General features: G+C 48.6%; 5 protein-coding genes across 5 annotated transcripts; 2 read left to right on the forward strand and 3 right to left on the reverse strand.

The window, feature by feature from the left end:
- Positions 1-176: 176 nt before the first annotated feature.
- Positions 177-4,671, forward strand: TrAFT101_012007 (uncharacterized protein). Its single transcript, XM_024898798.2, has 2 exons — positions 177-592; positions 647-4,671. Exons 1-2 carry the CDS (start codon positions 332-334, stop codon positions 4,196-4,198), a joined length of 3,813 nt encoding a protein of 1,270 aa, XP_024766895.1. The 5' UTR covers positions 177-331; the 3' UTR covers positions 4,199-4,671.
- Positions 4,672-4,707: 36 nt separating this feature from the next.
- TrAFT101_003352 (uncharacterized protein) lies at positions 4,708-6,194 on the reverse strand (the record flags this gene model as incomplete). The annotated part of the gene is made up of 3 exons (XM_024907381.2): positions 4,708-5,323; positions 5,378-5,439; positions 5,495-6,194. The coding sequence occupies 3 exons, from the start codon at positions 6,192-6,194 to the stop codon at positions 4,712-4,714; spliced, it is 1,374 nt and encodes a 457-aa protein (XP_024766894.2). The 3' UTR covers positions 4,708-4,711.
- Positions 6,195-6,923: 729 nt separating this feature from the next.
- On the reverse strand, positions 6,924-8,724 carry TrAFT101_003353 (uncharacterized protein). Its single transcript, XM_024910482.2, has 2 exons — positions 7,588-8,724; positions 6,924-7,524 (listed from the first exon to the last, which is right to left on the reverse strand). Exons 1-2 carry the CDS (start codon positions 8,490-8,492, stop codon positions 7,128-7,130), a joined length of 1,302 nt encoding a protein of 433 aa, XP_024766893.1. The 5' UTR covers positions 8,493-8,724; the 3' UTR covers positions 6,924-7,127.
- Positions 8,725-9,086: 362 nt separating this feature from the next.
- On the reverse strand, positions 9,087-10,974 carry LGD1_1 (L-galactonate dehydratase). The gene is made up of 2 exons (XM_024898825.2): positions 10,672-10,974; positions 9,087-10,593 (listed from the first exon to the last, which is right to left on the reverse strand). Exons 1-2 carry the CDS (start codon positions 10,825-10,827, stop codon positions 9,397-9,399), a joined length of 1,353 nt encoding a protein of 450 aa, XP_024766892.1. The 5' UTR covers positions 10,828-10,974; the 3' UTR covers positions 9,087-9,396.
- A 2,895-nt stretch (positions 10,975-13,869) lies between these two features.
- TrAFT101_003355 (uncharacterized protein) lies at positions 13,870-15,144 on the forward strand (the record flags this gene model as incomplete). Its single annotated transcript, XM_024899058.2, has 3 exons — positions 13,870-14,142; positions 14,199-14,560; positions 14,625-15,144. The coding sequence occupies 3 exons, from the start codon at positions 13,870-13,872 to the stop codon at positions 15,142-15,144; spliced, it is 1,155 nt and encodes a 384-aa protein (XP_024766890.2).
- Positions 15,145-15,433: the final 289 nt, after the last annotated feature.

Raw genomic sequence — 15,433 nt, forward strand, 5'->3', positions numbered from 1 at the left:
TGCTCTGCTGCCCATGACCTAATGGATATTACCCCGGCGCGCTAAGCATGCTGACCAAGGTGCCCGGTTCCTTGCCTAAAACAGGCTAATGCGTGCCTACAGAACTCAGGCACCACTGCAGGCGCCTGTGCCAAGCACTATATCTATCCACTTACCGCTACGCCCGTCACTCTCCGGATCGTGACGCAATCATACGCATCTCCAGCATCGCAACCAGCCCGCCACTCCTCCTTCCAGACCTCGGATCATTGTCGCCCAGCTTCACACCACCGAGGCGCTGGAACGCACTTCTCAGCAAGCATTTTGACAGCCGATCGGCCAGGTCGGCGCCATGCGTTCGGCTGTGCTGCAGTCTGGCCTTGCCGCCCTGCTCTTCGGGGCGAGCGTCTCTGCGGAACCTTATACACCAAAGCACGAGCTGGGCCGATGCGCATTTCGAGGGCAGTGCGGAAAACAGAGTTTTTTCGGCAAGGAGCTCCCATGTGTCGACAATGGCCCTGCGGAAGACCCGAGCGATGATCTTAGAAAGGAGCTGGTTGAGCTTTGCGGCCCCCAGTGGAGCGAGGGGCCTGTTTGCTGCAACCTGGATCAGGTAAGCTTTGTATTGTCGTGGTGAGAAGCTGTTGATACTGATGCCAGACTGAAGGTTAAAGCTTTGAAATCCGAAATGGGCACCCCGAGGACTCTCATTGGCTCTTGCCCTGCTTGCAAAGAGAACTTCTTCAACATGTTTTGTAAATTCACGTGTTCTCCCGATCAATCGACCTTTATAAATGTAACAGATGCCGCGAAAAAGGGCAACAAGCTGCTCGTCACTGAGCTTGACCAACTGATTTCAGAGGAATATGGCTCAGGGCTCTATGATAGCTGCAAAGAAGTCAAATTCGGAGGTGCAAACAGCAGGGCAATGGACCTGATCGGTGGCGGAGCGAAGAACTATCACGATATGCTCAAATTTCTTGGCGACAAGAAGCCGTTAGTCGGTTCACCAATCCAGATCAACTACCCGGAGGAATACAATCAGCCTGGCATGGCGCCATTGCAGACGAAGCCCAAGAAATGCAACGATGAGGATCCGGCCTATCGGTGTGTTTGTGTCGACTGCCCAGAAGTGTGCCCTACATTACCTGATGTAAAGGAAGCTGGATCTTGTCGAGTGGGAAAACTGCCTTGTCTCTCTTTCGCATCCATCTTCACATATGGCGTTTTGCTTCTGGCACTTTTCGTCGCCGTTTTTGGTCATATCTTCTGGGCCAAATACCAGAAGCGCCGTGTCGAAAGGACGCGGTTACTCCACGAGTCGTCCCACAGTGATGATGAAGACGAAGGTGGACCTATCCTTACTGATGCCATGCGCGACCAGCCAACAAAACGTTATTGGCTAAACGATAAATGCGACAAGGCCTTCCGCCAGCTAGGAAATACCTCTGCAAGGTTTCCCGGCCTCACCATAGGTGTTAGCTTGTTGATTGTTGCTATCTTAAGTGCCGGCTGGTTCCGGTTTGATATAGAGCAAGACCCTGCTCGACTCTGGGTCAGCCCAACCTCTGCAGCTGCTCAAGAAAAGGAATACTTCGACTCCAATTTTGGCCCCTTTTTCCGAGCTGAAAAGATATTCCTGGTCAACGACACCAAATCATCTGGTCCTAGCCCCGTTCTCAGCTACGAGACATTGAAGTGGTGGGCGGATGTCGAAAAGAGTGTTGGGGCACTTGAGGGCTCCGTGTACGGGAATACACTCAACGATGTTTGTTTTAAGCCTACCGGCGATGCTTGTGTTATACAGTCTGTGACGCAGTACTGGTACTCGAAAGGCGGTATCGACTCCAAGTATTGGAAGGACGACCTTCGCAGCTGCGCAAAATCCCCCGTAGACTGCCGACCAGCATTTGGACAGCCCATTGAACCAACTATGATTCTTGGCGGCTATGATGATGATGTCGTTGACTCTCAGGCAATGACAGTTACATGGGTCGTTAACAATGCTGCTGAGAATTCAGAGACGCTTCTTCGCGCTATTGACTGGGAGAATGCACTCCGCGATCGGCTCCTCCAAGCACAGGAGGAGGCTAAAACCCGTGGCCTTCGATTGTCATTCACAACGGAAATTAGCTTGGAACAGGAGCTCAACAAGTCTACAAATACAGACGCCAAAATTGTCGTCGTGAGCTACATTGTCATGTTCATTTATGCATGCTTGGCACTCGGCACCCCTTTGAAGCACTTATTTGGAAATCCGGCACTGTTGCTGGTTGAATCAAAGGTTACTCTGGGTCTTGCTGGTATTGTAATTGTTCTTATGTCTATTTCTGCTTCAATTGGCTTCTTTTCGTGGGTTGGTTTGAAGGCTACGCTCATCATCGTCGAAGTAATCCCATTTATCGTCTTGGCTGTCGGTGTCGATAATATCTTTCTTATTGTTCACGAGCTTGAAAGAGTCAACGTCAATTTCCCAGATCAGATGGTGGAAGAGAGAGTGGCTCGAGCTTTGGGCCGTATGGGACCGTCTATTCTTTTCTCTGCCTTGACCGAAACGTTTGCGTTTGCTCTCGGCTCTGCAGTTGGCATGCCTGCTGTCCGAAACTTCGCTGCTTACGCCGCCGGCGCTGTTCTCATCAATGCTGTTCTTCAAATGACGATGTTTGTATCTTTCTTGGCCTTGAATCAGATGCGGGTTGAAGATCATCGATGCGAACTTTGGCCGTGGTGGCAGGTCAAGAAAGCTAGGATCAACCTCAATGGCACCAACGGCTATCCGTCAACCGGTAGAGCGTCTGATGCAGATGAAGAAAGCTACCTGCAAATATTCATTCGAAACACTTATGCTCCTAGTCTCTTACGCAAACAGACCAAGGTCGCCGTTGTTGCCGTCTTCCTCGGTCTCCTATCGGCTGCCATTGCCTTGCTGCCAGGTATCCAGCTCGGACTTGATCAGCGTGTGGCTATTCCGGATGGATCTTATTTGATTCCATACTTTAACGACCTCTACGATTATCTAGAAACTGGACCTCCGGTTTATTTTGTTACCCGTGGAGTTGACGCATCCCAGCGTCAACAACAGCAAGCGATGTGCTCAAGATTCACCACTTGTCAGCCATTTTCATTAACAAACACCCTGGAGCTCGAAAGGCAGCGATCTGACATTTCATACATCATGTCCCCGGCGGCAAGCTGGATTGATGATTACTTCCTCTGGCTGAATCCCATCTATGACCAATGCTGCATTGAACATGGCTCGACCTGCTTTGCAGACCGTCAGCCCGCATGGAACACTTCCCTCTACGGAATGCCTGAGAATGATGAATTCATCCACTATCTTCAAAAATTCCTCGCAGCGAAGACTGATGACGTGTGCCCATTGGGTGGCCAAGCCTCCTATGGGGACGCAGTTGTCCTCGATAGCGAAGCTGCACACGTTAAAGCTAGTCATTTCAGAACCGCACATACTCGTCTTCGCAGCCAGGAAGATTTTATCAAAGCTTACTCTTCAGCACGCCGCATTGCCTCAGATATTACCAAAGCAACTGGAGCGGATGTTTTCCCCTACAGCGTTTTCTATATCTTCTTTGATCAATATCTCAGCATCATCCCGCTGACAGGAGGTCTTTTAGGCGCTGCTGTCGGCGTCATCTTCGTCATTGCGTCGTTCCTCTTGGGTTCCATACGGACATCAGCTATTGTGACCTTGACAGTTATAATGAGCGTCGTGGATATTATGGGTGCAATGGTGGTATTCAACGTCTCCTTGAATGCCGTTTCCCTAGTAAATCTCATCATTTGCGTTGGTATTTCGGTTGAATTTTGTGCGCATATTGCCCGAGCCTTCATGTTCCCCTCACGGACGGTCATGGAGAATAGCTTTAATGTTAATGGACGAGATGCCCGTGCTTGGACAGCATTGGTGAATGTTGGTGGATCGGTATTCTCAGGCATCACAGTTACAAAGTTCTTGGGCGTTGGCGTTCTTGCGTTCACAAGGTCAAAGATTTTCGAAATCTACTACTTCCGAGTTTGGCTGGCGCTTGTCGTCTTTGCTGCTCTTCACGCTCTTGTGTTCCTACCTGTTGCGCTGAGCATTGGCGGAGGCGAAGGTTATGTCGACCCTGAGAGCGAGGGCACTGCTGCCCAGGATTTGACTGATAGACGCTGGCGGGCAATTAGAATTCACGATAACAGTGACTCTGAAGATGACTATTAGTCGAAGCATTATGCCAATAGCGTCGAAGTTGAACAATCTCAGATGACAGTGCTTTTCTGTCCTATCTATTGCGAGGGGAACGTTCTGCCAAATTTTCCTTCACCCGAAAGAAGAAGCATTTCAATGAATTAACTGGAGTCTGGTGCGCTGGAAGTCTTGCGATAAATTGGTAAGGTGTAATATTGGGAGCATATATGAGGTACAACACGGTGGACTGGAACGTATTTGAATCTTGCACGTTTAAGACTGTTTTCAACTCCTGGATTTCTTTTTTCTTCTTTTCACTGCTATTTTCGCCCGTCTTGATGACTGGTTTTCAAATTTGGATTAAACGAATAGCACTATGTATTGTACGTTATAAATTTGTTTTTATCGAAATACTATTAGTGCAAACAGCCTTGGCAAGCCTAATAATTTAGCTTTCTACTCAGGAGTTCACATAAAGATCATAATTTGACCAATTGAAACCAAACCTCTAGGTCTATCTGTATCCAGCATCTCATGATATGAATGTTAGTAATCTATCAATGGCATCTCGGCGGCTGGCTCAGAACCCGTGTTAGTAGGAACCGCTTCCTCTGAGCCGGGCAACTCTTCGCGTCGCCAACTTAGGGCCTCCGTTTTGCTAGACTTTGTATGTGAACGGGGGCTGGCCATCGTTGCCCAGGGGGAATCCTCGCCACGCTCTTCTGGGCTACGATCCAACATCTCAAGAATCTTACGTCCACAATCCTCAGGATATTCTTGGCCGTCCCTGCCAACAAAGACGGGGGCATTGTCATTGAAGGCGTTTTTGAGGTCTCCCAGAGTCCAGAACTCGGTGCGGCGAGTGTTGAGCCACTCAATGCGGAAGGGGTAGCTAGTTTGCCAGCTTATGTTGCTCATCCATTTGGCTGGGGCGATATCGGGATCGGGGGCTGTGGTCATGCGGGCCTGCGAGATGCGTGTTGCGATGCGGTTAGTTTGTTGTGGATAAGTTACATGGTAAGCACGACAGATGACTGGACTTACATAGCCCTGGAATGCCTTTGACTTGTTGATGGAGAAGATGAGGTAGACGTTTTTGCATTGGTTGAAGGCGAAACTTAGCATGGGGCCGTTCTTAGCTTTTGTAATCCATAGCCCCTGATGAAGTGTGTTAGTGTTTTAGAAACTCGTGGGAGTGCAATGTGTACTTACGTCTCGCTGGGACATGTCAACGTTCATCGAGTTGAAGGACTTGACCAAAAAGTATCTCGCCTCTATTGATTTCGTCAATGGGAGCCACTTTACATTTATCACGAGTGGTGAAAATACCTTGTTTTGGCGTTGAGGGCTGAGCATCTTCGTCAACGGACCATGCATTGGTGTCACTGGCCTCGGCGACGCTGGACCTCTTTGACGGCGATTGCTCTCCTTGGCCCTCGGAATCTGCATCGCCAAGTGAAACGACAGCATCACCACCAGTCCGTTGCATGTGTTTGACAGAGGAGCCGCGAGTAGGCACCTCGTGCTGTTGACTAGCCAGCGACCCGTTTCCAAATGCCGAGTACGCAGATTCGGAGTCGAAGCCTTTATTTACCAGGCAAGGCTCGGAGCCACAAAGCTCTCCAGCGCTTTGGGTGGCTGTAACATGATATCTCGAGAGATTATTGTAGTCTCCTAAACGATCGAGGGCGAGCTGACTCGGCCTCTGAGCTGAGAATGGCGATGGCGGGTAGACACCCGGGGACTGGGCAGGAGTAGACGGAGGTACAATGTAAGGCGTGGTGTTCTGGATCTCCGAAATGATCTTTTGGCGCTGTTCATCGAGGGCTTTCAACTGTCGCAGTGCGCCCAGAACTTTTTGGCGGTGCTCGGTGTCGAAGAATCCAGTATGTTGGAGCCAGAGCTTCAAATCGCCTTCGGCCACAAGATCCATACTGGGGACGTTGGACGTGTCCAGGACTGTCTTCTCCTGTAGTAGGCTTCTCATGGCCTCTCCAAGTGAAGTTTCGTTGTCGCTGTCGGTTGCCATAATACGAGCTTCTGGCGATAGTTCCTCTCTGTGGCAAGGCTGATAGTTGTTGCTGGCTGAAGTGGGATGTTCACGTGGATAGTAAACAAATATAAGTACCTGGAATTTTTTCCCTCATTTTCATTGTTAGAACAACTGCAATCCTATGTGACAATGACACACCTTCCTTTGTTCAAACCCAAAAACGGCCAGAGTTTGGGGCGCACGCTGCAACTTGGTTGACAATGAACAAAGCTTACCCGTGCTTTTGCTACAAAGAACTGGCGGAGACTATGGCCAGAGGATCACTTGGTCTTGGATCCTTTGAAAATGCTGAATGAAGGAGTTACGTAGGCGGAGATGATGGCTTGGATCATATAAACAAACATGCACAAAGGTACCGCGACCTTGGATATATATATATGTGCACTGGCCAATATTGGAAAAGCCGTTGGGGATCAATTGTACAAGCAGCAGTGAAATTGGCGGTGTACGTCTTTCTTAACGGGATAAAAGCAATACTCGGATGGGCTGTCCTTTTGTGGCCAAGGATAGGTCAAAGCGGAATAGGATGCTGGTAAGTGGCTCCGAATCACGACAGTAAATGTAGGCATCCGATGTCAACACGCGAAGTAATTGTTCGTACGCGTGGGTGATTGATGGTGGCACGGTAACTTGTCATTCACGGCTCTTATTGTGACAAACAGTGGTTCAATTGGGCATTCATGATTAAGACTTCTTTACATGTGCGCAATAGCCAGCAGCTGAGATCGTTTTCTAGGAGTATAGAAAAGGCCAGAAAAAAAAAAAAAAAAAAAAAAAGCCAGACGATGAATTAGGGCCCTTTGTATGACTACAATATATACAGACTGTTGGCCAGGAGGCGGCCAGGGAATAGTTACACAGATGTGGATAGAAAGAACTGCATAGAAGAAGGTGGGCCAACTCAGGCCCCTATGCGGGCGGTAGAAAGGATGCAAACAGGGCGCCCTGGATGCTGGCATACATAGTCATGAAAATAACAATCCGTGACGCGATTTTTTGAGACTTGCCGCTGCTCAGGCTATTTGCTACCCACCAATACCATATGGGATAGCCAGATGATAGCCGACTAATAATCTGCACATGGAAGTTGGTAATGGCCAAGGTAGCAATCAACGTTTGGATCGCGGCCAGTGTAAGCACAAATGTGCGATATGTCTCCGATGGCACCGGCACAGCTTTTGCAACGCCCTGGACACGGTTGAAACTAAAATCGAGCCCAGACTTGAGAAGGATTGTGAGCATGGGGCTGGCTAGTAAGAAGAGCGGCAGCTGGTTTAGGGTCCAATACTTCAAAAACCCGTTATTCCTGAACACTAGTGTAAGTCATGACTCCGGACGCGTCTGGTGTACAAGAACATCAACATCTTACCAGTAATGTGCCTGTACAAAGGTAAAGATACTGGGTACCAGACGATGGCACCACGGCCTGGGCTCGGCGTCAATGGAGCCAACCTTGCAGTATCTGTACCACGCCACCGTTTGTGGTACCGCACTACCCGCCGCGATGAAGAGGCCACCAATGATCAAGGAAGCGAGGAGAGCCAGCCTGGGAAAGCTCGGGTGGCGGAAAAAGTCGAGCAGCCCTTGGATCGCTTGCACCGCGAACAGGAGACCACTGACTAGGCCATTACTCCTGAAGGCAGTGGACAGTCCAAAGGAGGCTCCGGCGCTAAGAAAAGCCAGGATCCGTTTCCAAGTGGCAGTACTGGACCGAAGACCCAGTGCAAAAAGCAAGTTGCCGATGAATGACAAGCAGGCAAACGGGCTCTCCGTGTACGGGGCTGATAGAAAGAGGCCGGCGGGCGAGAGGATGTGCAAGACAGCCGCTACATAGGCCAGCGTTTTGTTGTTGAAGAGGACGAGAGTCAGCCTGTGGAGAGCCAGCACGGCGGCTAGATGCGTCAAATTCGTAAAGACGATGGCCACCACGGGCTCGAGGGCCCCGTCGCCAACCAGATGCAACCCCTTGAGCACCTTGAGGATGCCATCGACGGCAACGGGCAATGCCGCCCCAAACGCCCATTGCTGCTCGTAAACATAGCCGCCGTGCGCAGCCTGCATGAAATACAGCGCATCCCATCGCGTCAATTTGGTTGCTAGGGCTGAGGCGTTGACGCCAGCGCCGTGCATGTGCTCGAAGAAGAGGGACGTTGACGTGTCATAGTCGTGGCTGACGGCGGTTCCGAGGGCGATGGAGAGTAAAAAGGCCTTCCAAGCGGCAAAGACGGCGAGCAGCGAGTAAGTGGGCGAAGATTCATGAGAGATTAGACCCATCTTTGCCGTCGTGGAAAGAATGAGTGCTGGGTGATGAGTAGCTGTTGGGCTTTGATCGTTTTAGATCATTTGCTTGAGTGGATTCACATGGACCGAGTGCAGCTCAGCTGGGGCTGGATAATCCCGCAATTGACATCGGCAGAGTACAGTGAAAGAAAATGAAAACAAAGCAGAGAGAGGGTAGAGAAATTGCAAGCCTAGCATGAAGTGGATGAGGCAAACACCGAGGGCGGCCGCATGTTGTTTCTGAATACGCGAATGCAGTTGAAGTTCACAGTCGTTCGGTTGGCTTAGCGGTATTTTGTACCCATTGAACCGCTGAGGGCTCCATTTTTGTACCTCTGGTGTTATTTGAGCGGGGGCTTTGCGGCATTGGGCTTAGAAAGGTACTTTCACCCTTGGTGAAAATGCCGGATGGGTACATGGATTCTGGTAGCTCCAACCATCCATAGGTAAGGTACCAGCACTGCCTTGAATCTAGATGGGCTGCAAAAAGCAGGCCTCGACATATTCCGTGGCACTCAGGATAGCGCGTGCAAAATCACGTACAATGAGGCACTGGCAAAAGAAGCCTTGTAAAATTTAATTTTGTATTCAAGGATGTGTATCTTATAGGTATATCTTTGAGGCACCTAACCCGCTCACCAGTTGGTTAATTCCTGCCCTACATTGCCAGTCTGCTCTATGAAATGAAAAGAAATGAAACGAAAAGGAAAGAAATAAAATGAAAAGAAATAAAATGAAAAGAAATAAAATGAAAAGAAATAAAATGAAAAGAAATAAAATGAAAAGAAATAAAATGAAATTCTAGCCTGCACCTTTTTTAAGAGGGTGTTTAAATACTAGTACAAAATATCTCGCCTCATGTCGTCGTCGCTACTGTTTCTTTCTGAACATTCCCTCATTAATACTTTTCGCCAGTCAAGATGGGGAGAGCTTCATCAGTCGTCCACCAGCTCACCCCCTTCTCGCCGGGATAAGAGTATCGGTCCATGCTCTCTGGCTTCATCTCGACGCTGTATCCAGCTTCTGTCGGGGTTTGGTAGTACCCGTCCTTGATAACGGAGGGATGCAGGAAGTGCTCGTGGAGGTGGTCGACAAACTCCAGGACGGAGAGCTTGCCGCTGACGACGACATAGTCGATGGTGCTCAAGTGCTGGGTGTATTCGGGGAGGCCAACGCCACCAGAGTGTGGCACAATGGGCACCTTGAACTTCTTAGCCATGAGCATAACAGCCAGGGCCTCATTCACGCCGCCCAGACGGCAGGCATCGATCTGGCAGATGTCAATGGCACCGGTCATGAGCAGCTGCTTAAACATGACACGATTCTGGCACATTTCGCCGGTAGCAACGCCAATTCCGTAGGGCTTGAGGGCTTCTCGGACCGCCTTGTGGCCCATGACATCGTCTGGAGAGGTTGGCTCTTCGATGAACCAAGGCTTGAATTCGCTGAGCTCCTTCATATAGTCGATTGCCTCAGGCACGGACCAGACCTGGTTGGCATCCACCATGAGGACGTTGCCCTTGTCGAAGCCGAGGATTTCTCGTGCGATTCTCAGGCGCCTCTTGTCCTCCTCGACGTTTCCGCCAACCTTGACCTTGAAGTGTCTGTATCCCTCGGCCAGGGTGTCTCTCAGCAGCTGCTTCATCTTCTCCTCTCCATACCCTAGCCATCCCGCACTTGTTGTGTAGGCAGGGACAGCTCGGTTCTGAAGAGCCTCTTCAATGCGCTTGGCCTTGCCGGGCTCTTGCTCGCGCAGCATCTCAATGGCTTCCTCTGGAGTAATGGCATCGGTGATGTAGCGGAAATCAATGCATCGGACGTATTCCTCTGGCGTCATGTCGGCGACGATGCGCCAGACGGGCTTGCCAAGGGTCTTTGCCCACAGATCCCAGACGGCATTGACGACGGCACCGAGCGCAAGGTGAATGACGCCCTTTTCGGGGCCAATCCACCGCAGCTGACTGTCGTTGACGAGATAGCGCCATGTCTTTCCCCAGTCTGCTACGAGCGATGAGAGTGTCTTGCCCTTGAGTCGATCGGCAACGTGGAGGATGGCGGCACAGACGATGTCGTTTCCGCGCCCGATGGTGAATGTCTATTAGAAAACGAGCTGTTAGCTCACTTGAAGCGCGTGGACGATTTGCGCCAAAAATCTGAGTAAAGAAATGCTAACCATGCCATGACCACTGTATTTTGAATCAGTCTCTAGAATGCAGTACGCCGCTGAGTAGTCTCCTGCAGCATTCATTGCATCTGAGCCTGTCTTGTCGAGCGATGTTGGGAATCGCACATCGCGACTCTTGAAACCCGTGATGGTAACTTCAGACATTTTGGGGTATACGATATGTGATTAGGAAGTAACAATTGAAAACGAGACCACAAAACTTGACAAAGGTATGATGAACGACCTCAGCTACGTGGCGATCGCCAAAGGGTATTTATTGCTCTATTTATTGTTCTACTACAAAGCCGATTTCGCTGACGCTGACCTCGTTTGAGAGTCCCACGAGCAGCATGATCTTGGATATACGCGACGGAGAATACGTTGTCGTAGATGGTTTGCGCCTCGTTTGCTCTTTTGCCCGATTATTGGTGGAATTCAATAAACCGACGTCTTCTTCAGCGGGAGGCAAAGCGGTTTTTAACGGGCCATGCACCTCGCTGCGATATAGACCGAGAGATAATTGGCTGAGGAGTGGAACCGTGCAAGGTAAATCGTGAAAAAAAGACGGGAACTCATGACATAGTTCCTGAGGGGCTGAGTTTTGGGGAAATTTGATTCGCGCGCGTCTGGTTGAATGTGAGTCCTCGTCAAGCAGCTTGTCTTGCTACGAATTCATGCTTGATGCTTGCAATGATTTGAATCATCAATCATCTCAGCAACTGATTGATCTTTCACTTTAACCAATAGAAATAGTCACGAGAGTCACTCGTTTACGAAATACTACTAAGAAACATAAATACTGTACATATCACGTATACCTACTATACGGCTACTACTACTACTATATACAGCCTCAAGGTTTGATATGGAGGGGTTCGGCATTCTATCGGAGAAGCCCCCTCCCCCGCCCCCGCATGGCGATGGAGCTTCTCGTGTTTGGCTCGGCATAAAAATCCGAGAGCTTTTGCCGTGGGAGTGGGCTGCTTAATATGATAATTGCTTATGTATGCGGAAGAGAGGGCTGCATACATTTCATACCTGGTTAATGAGTGGTGTGTCGTAATCAGGGGAGCAGATGCATGCTATCATTTTGGCGATGAGATGATTTTTGAGCCTCCTATTTGCTCTGCAACTGCGAACAGAGTTAATATTTTTTTTTTGTTCTGGCATTTTTGTACCGTCGGTTTTGCGTGGCTTATGGCGTCCCAGATTAGCGAAGGCTCACTCCGCAGTAGCCGATAATGAGAAGAGCGTATTTTTCCGACGGCTTTTCTAACCACGAGTTGTTGACAGTTGAGAACAATAGGACGCCGAGACGGCAGTTAACAATTAGGTATTGCAAATGCACAACTTGAACACACAAGTAGGAATAGGAGCTCGAAAACTATTAAAGAGTCCTGATATATTATATATGGTACATGGTTGAAGCCGTATAAATGCTACTGGATGTAAAATTACATACACTTCTACCTAGCAGATACGATTCAAGTGCTCGGTAGTTGTAGTTGAAGTAGTAGATGTAATAGATATAGCAAACATAGCAGATGCAATAGCAACAGTAGAAGGCCATTTACGTACAACTTGTATTATAACTATAATATGCGAAATCGGAAATTCGTGTGATTACGGTTACAAGATTCCCTATTTTTCATGCTTCCCGCTTAGATGCCAACTAGCTGTTGTATCTCCTATCGAGTTCCGCATCTAACTAACCACCTTGTGTTGTGCTATACTCATAACTTGTAGCTATTAGCTGAAACTATATGCCCACACATGTTGGAGTACTTGAACACTGTTGGATAACCCGTCACGTCAGTTAATAGAAGACTATGCATGGTGCTTTTACTTATGCACACTCTCTTGTATTTTTCAACTTTTTCTACGTACATCCATCTTCAATTTGCATTCCTGAATCTCTGGATACTACGAGAAATGCCCCACACTGCCTGGCTCATTTGGAATACCTCTGACCTCGTCGTCATCGTAAGCACCTGTAGTATCCACGCTACTGTCCGGAGAATATACTCCATCTATCCGGCAGAGGATGATGGGTATTAACTATCTTGCTCAAGGAGAGTAGCTATTCGTCTCCGCACATAACCCCGCATTACTGCCAAGCTACTCTCAAGTGTTGGCAGTCACATGCCCTTTTAAGGAGCGTTTCTCCTCACATGTGCTGCACAGGAACCACTTTGACAAGTTGGGACATCCTGGCGAACATCTGTCGATGAGCTAGTATAGTTCTGAGATGATCACTCAAAAACTCTTAAAAATCTGTCCCATCTTGGCAAACAGATGAGGTGGCGGGACAAGATGTGAAGCCACATCACATGGCCATTGCAAGGATTCGCGGAGAATTGAGTTAAGCTAGTTTACCTGTTCCTTGCAGCGGCTGAAAAGTGGTTGGACTAATGCCTTAAGCAGTAAAAGATCGTCCTTTTCTTTGTATATTGCAACTTCACTGCGTTTAAGTTAATGATAAATTCAAGATCACGAACCCAAATCGCGGGATATGTCAATGTCAAAATAACAAGCAAATGCTAAAATTCGCTCTATTTCATCATACTGGGCCTTTACCAGCTCTTAAAACCTCTCAATTGCGGATCATCCGAACAAGTTTCCTGCTTATATGGAGCAGATGGAGTACCCAAAAAGTGGTCTGCGCCTCGGATTTCTAACGCCACCATTGACTCAGTTAAAACTTTGAACGCCTCTAACACTCGAGCATCTCAACAAAGAACCCCCCACTGTGCGCACCTCACAGTCCAATTAATTGCCGAATAGCAGATGATTTGACTTTATGGCTGCTTAAGAGGCGCCAATATTATCGTACCACTAAGTAGCGGGCTTGAGATCTGTACCTGTTGGCGAAACGTCCCCCTTTGCCACCTGGAGATCGGCTCGCCTCAGTTCAGGTCCTGAGTTTGCTAATTGGCCTATTGAGACTGTTGATGGGTCGAAACAAGGCAAAGCAGTTTCAAGAGCTGATGGATAGTGGAACATATATGGATACAATGGCTTGGAAGGCGATAGAACTGACTGATTCCGAGGTGGAGTGTGTTTCCGATACCGATCTCCCCTCACCACCTTTGATAGACAATCTTTGAAGATAAATGAAGGAGACCATCCCCCTCATCCAAATGTCCTTTTTCTTTATTCATTTTATGTTTAGTCTTTTGTGTATAATTGCAGCATCAACCACCAAATATGCGAGTTTCTTCTCTTCTAGCCCTCCTGCCGCTGGCAATGGCCGCCCCTTCAAAGCGAGCCAGCCCGGCGCCAGTATTGGTTCCCCGCGGTGCCAAGGTTCTAGAGGGCAAATACATCGTTAAGATGAAGACAGAAGCTCAGCTTTCGGCAGTTGAATCTGCTCTTTCTGGTGTCAGCGCTGGCGCAGACCACAGATATTCCCACAGCTTCACTGGCTTTGCTGCTTCCCTGACACCCGGGGAGCTTGAAGCCTTGCAGAACGATCCTAATGTGAGTTGTCTCTTTATACGGCATAGTACGAGAGTGAGAATTAATGAGTTTCTCAGGTCGAGTTCATTGAGCAAGATGCTACTGTCAGCACCAAGGGAATCATTACTGAGAACAGTGCCGACTGGGGCCTGTCTCGTATTTCCAACAAAGAGCCCGATACCACCAAGTACTCTTATGACTCTAGTGCCGGAGACGGCACTTGTGCGTTTGTAATAGACACTGGAATCGACATTCACCACCCTGAATTCGAAGGCCGAGCAAAGTGGCTAGAGAACTTCGTTGGCGACGGCCAAGATGCAGATTTGTTTGGACACGGTACTCACGTCTCTGGCATCATTGCCGGCAAGACATTCGGAGTCGCCAAAAAAGCCAATCTTTTCGCCGTCAAAGTCCTCGATGCAACTGGCCAGGGCAACAAGTATGTCTTCTGAATTTCTCCAGACTTATCTGTTGCATGCGCTGACGAGACTTTCTTATAATAGCTCTGTAATTATTGCTGGCATGGACTACGTCGCCAAGAACGCAAGCAGCCAGCATTGCCCCAAGGGCATTGTTGTCAACATGTCTCTGGGCGGCATCAAAACTGATGCCGTTAACTCAGCCGCTCTTTCTATAACAAATGCTGGGCTCTTTCTCGCTGCAGCTGCCGGCAACGATGCCCTCGATGCCGCTGATTTTTCGCCTGCCTGTGTGCCTTCAGTTTGCACAGTTGGCGCCACTGACAGGAACGATTCTTTCGCTCTCTACTCTAATAGAGGCTCAGCTGTTGATGTCCTTGCTCCCGGGACAAATATCACATCAGCTTGGCCTGGTAATCTTACCAAGATTATGTCTGGTACCTCAATGGCCGCTCCCCACGTAGCTGGTCTAGGTGCCTATCTTCTTGGCCTGGGCCAGAAGATTGGCGGCCTCTGTGGTACAATCTCTTCTTCTGCTCTCAAAGGTGCTATCAAAGATGTGCCTCAGAGCACTGTCAACTTGCTTGTCCAGAACGGCGTTTAGCGCGTTATAAAGAGACTACATGGGAAGCTTAATGATGCTCAAAATAGAGCGTTTATGATCATAACATTATTGCATATAATACTTGCATATCACATATTTTATTGTATTTATATTTCGGGAGGAAGCGACTCTACATAACACGCATATGCGTATATATATATATCATTTTCGCATTATCAAGGAGGTCTACAAGTTGGTGGACTTGATGATCTATTTAGTATACTTGTATGTGTGAATGTGACTGTGACCATTAGAAAGGGGAAAGCTTGAAGCAAACGGATGGGCATGA

Source organism: Trichoderma asperellum, chromosome 2 (assembly GCF_020647865.1).
Source record: "Trichoderma asperellum chromosome 2, complete sequence".
NCBI lineage: Eukaryota > Fungi > Ascomycota > Sordariomycetes > Hypocreales > Hypocreaceae > Trichoderma > Trichoderma asperellum.

Excerpts from the sequence above, each read along its gene's own strand:
- TrAFT101_003353 (XM_024910482.2), bottom strand. The coding sequence starts at position 8,492 with ATGGGTCTAATCTCTCATGAATCTTCGCCCACTTACTCGCTGCTCGCC. Across the intron at positions 7,525-7,587 it reads TTTGTACAGGCACATTACTG|GAATAACGGGTTTTTGAAGT; the intron begins GTAAGATGTTGA and ends ACTAGTGTTCAG.
- TrAFT101_012007 (XM_024898798.2), top strand. The coding sequence starts at position 332 with ATGCGTTCGGCTGTGCTGCAGTCTGGCCTTGCCGCCCTGCTCTTCGGG. Across the intron at positions 593-646 it reads TTTGCTGCAACCTGGATCAG|GTTAAAGCTTTGAAATCCGA; the intron begins GTAAGCTTTGTA and ends GCCAGACTGAAG.
- LGD1_1 (XM_024898825.2), bottom strand. The coding sequence starts at position 10,827 with ATGTCTGAAGTTACCATCACGGGTTTCAAGAGTCGCGATGTGCGATTC. Across the intron at positions 10,594-10,671 it reads AATACAGTGGTCATGGCATG|ACATTCACCATCGGGCGCGG; the intron begins GTTAGCATTTCT and ends GTTTTCTAATAG.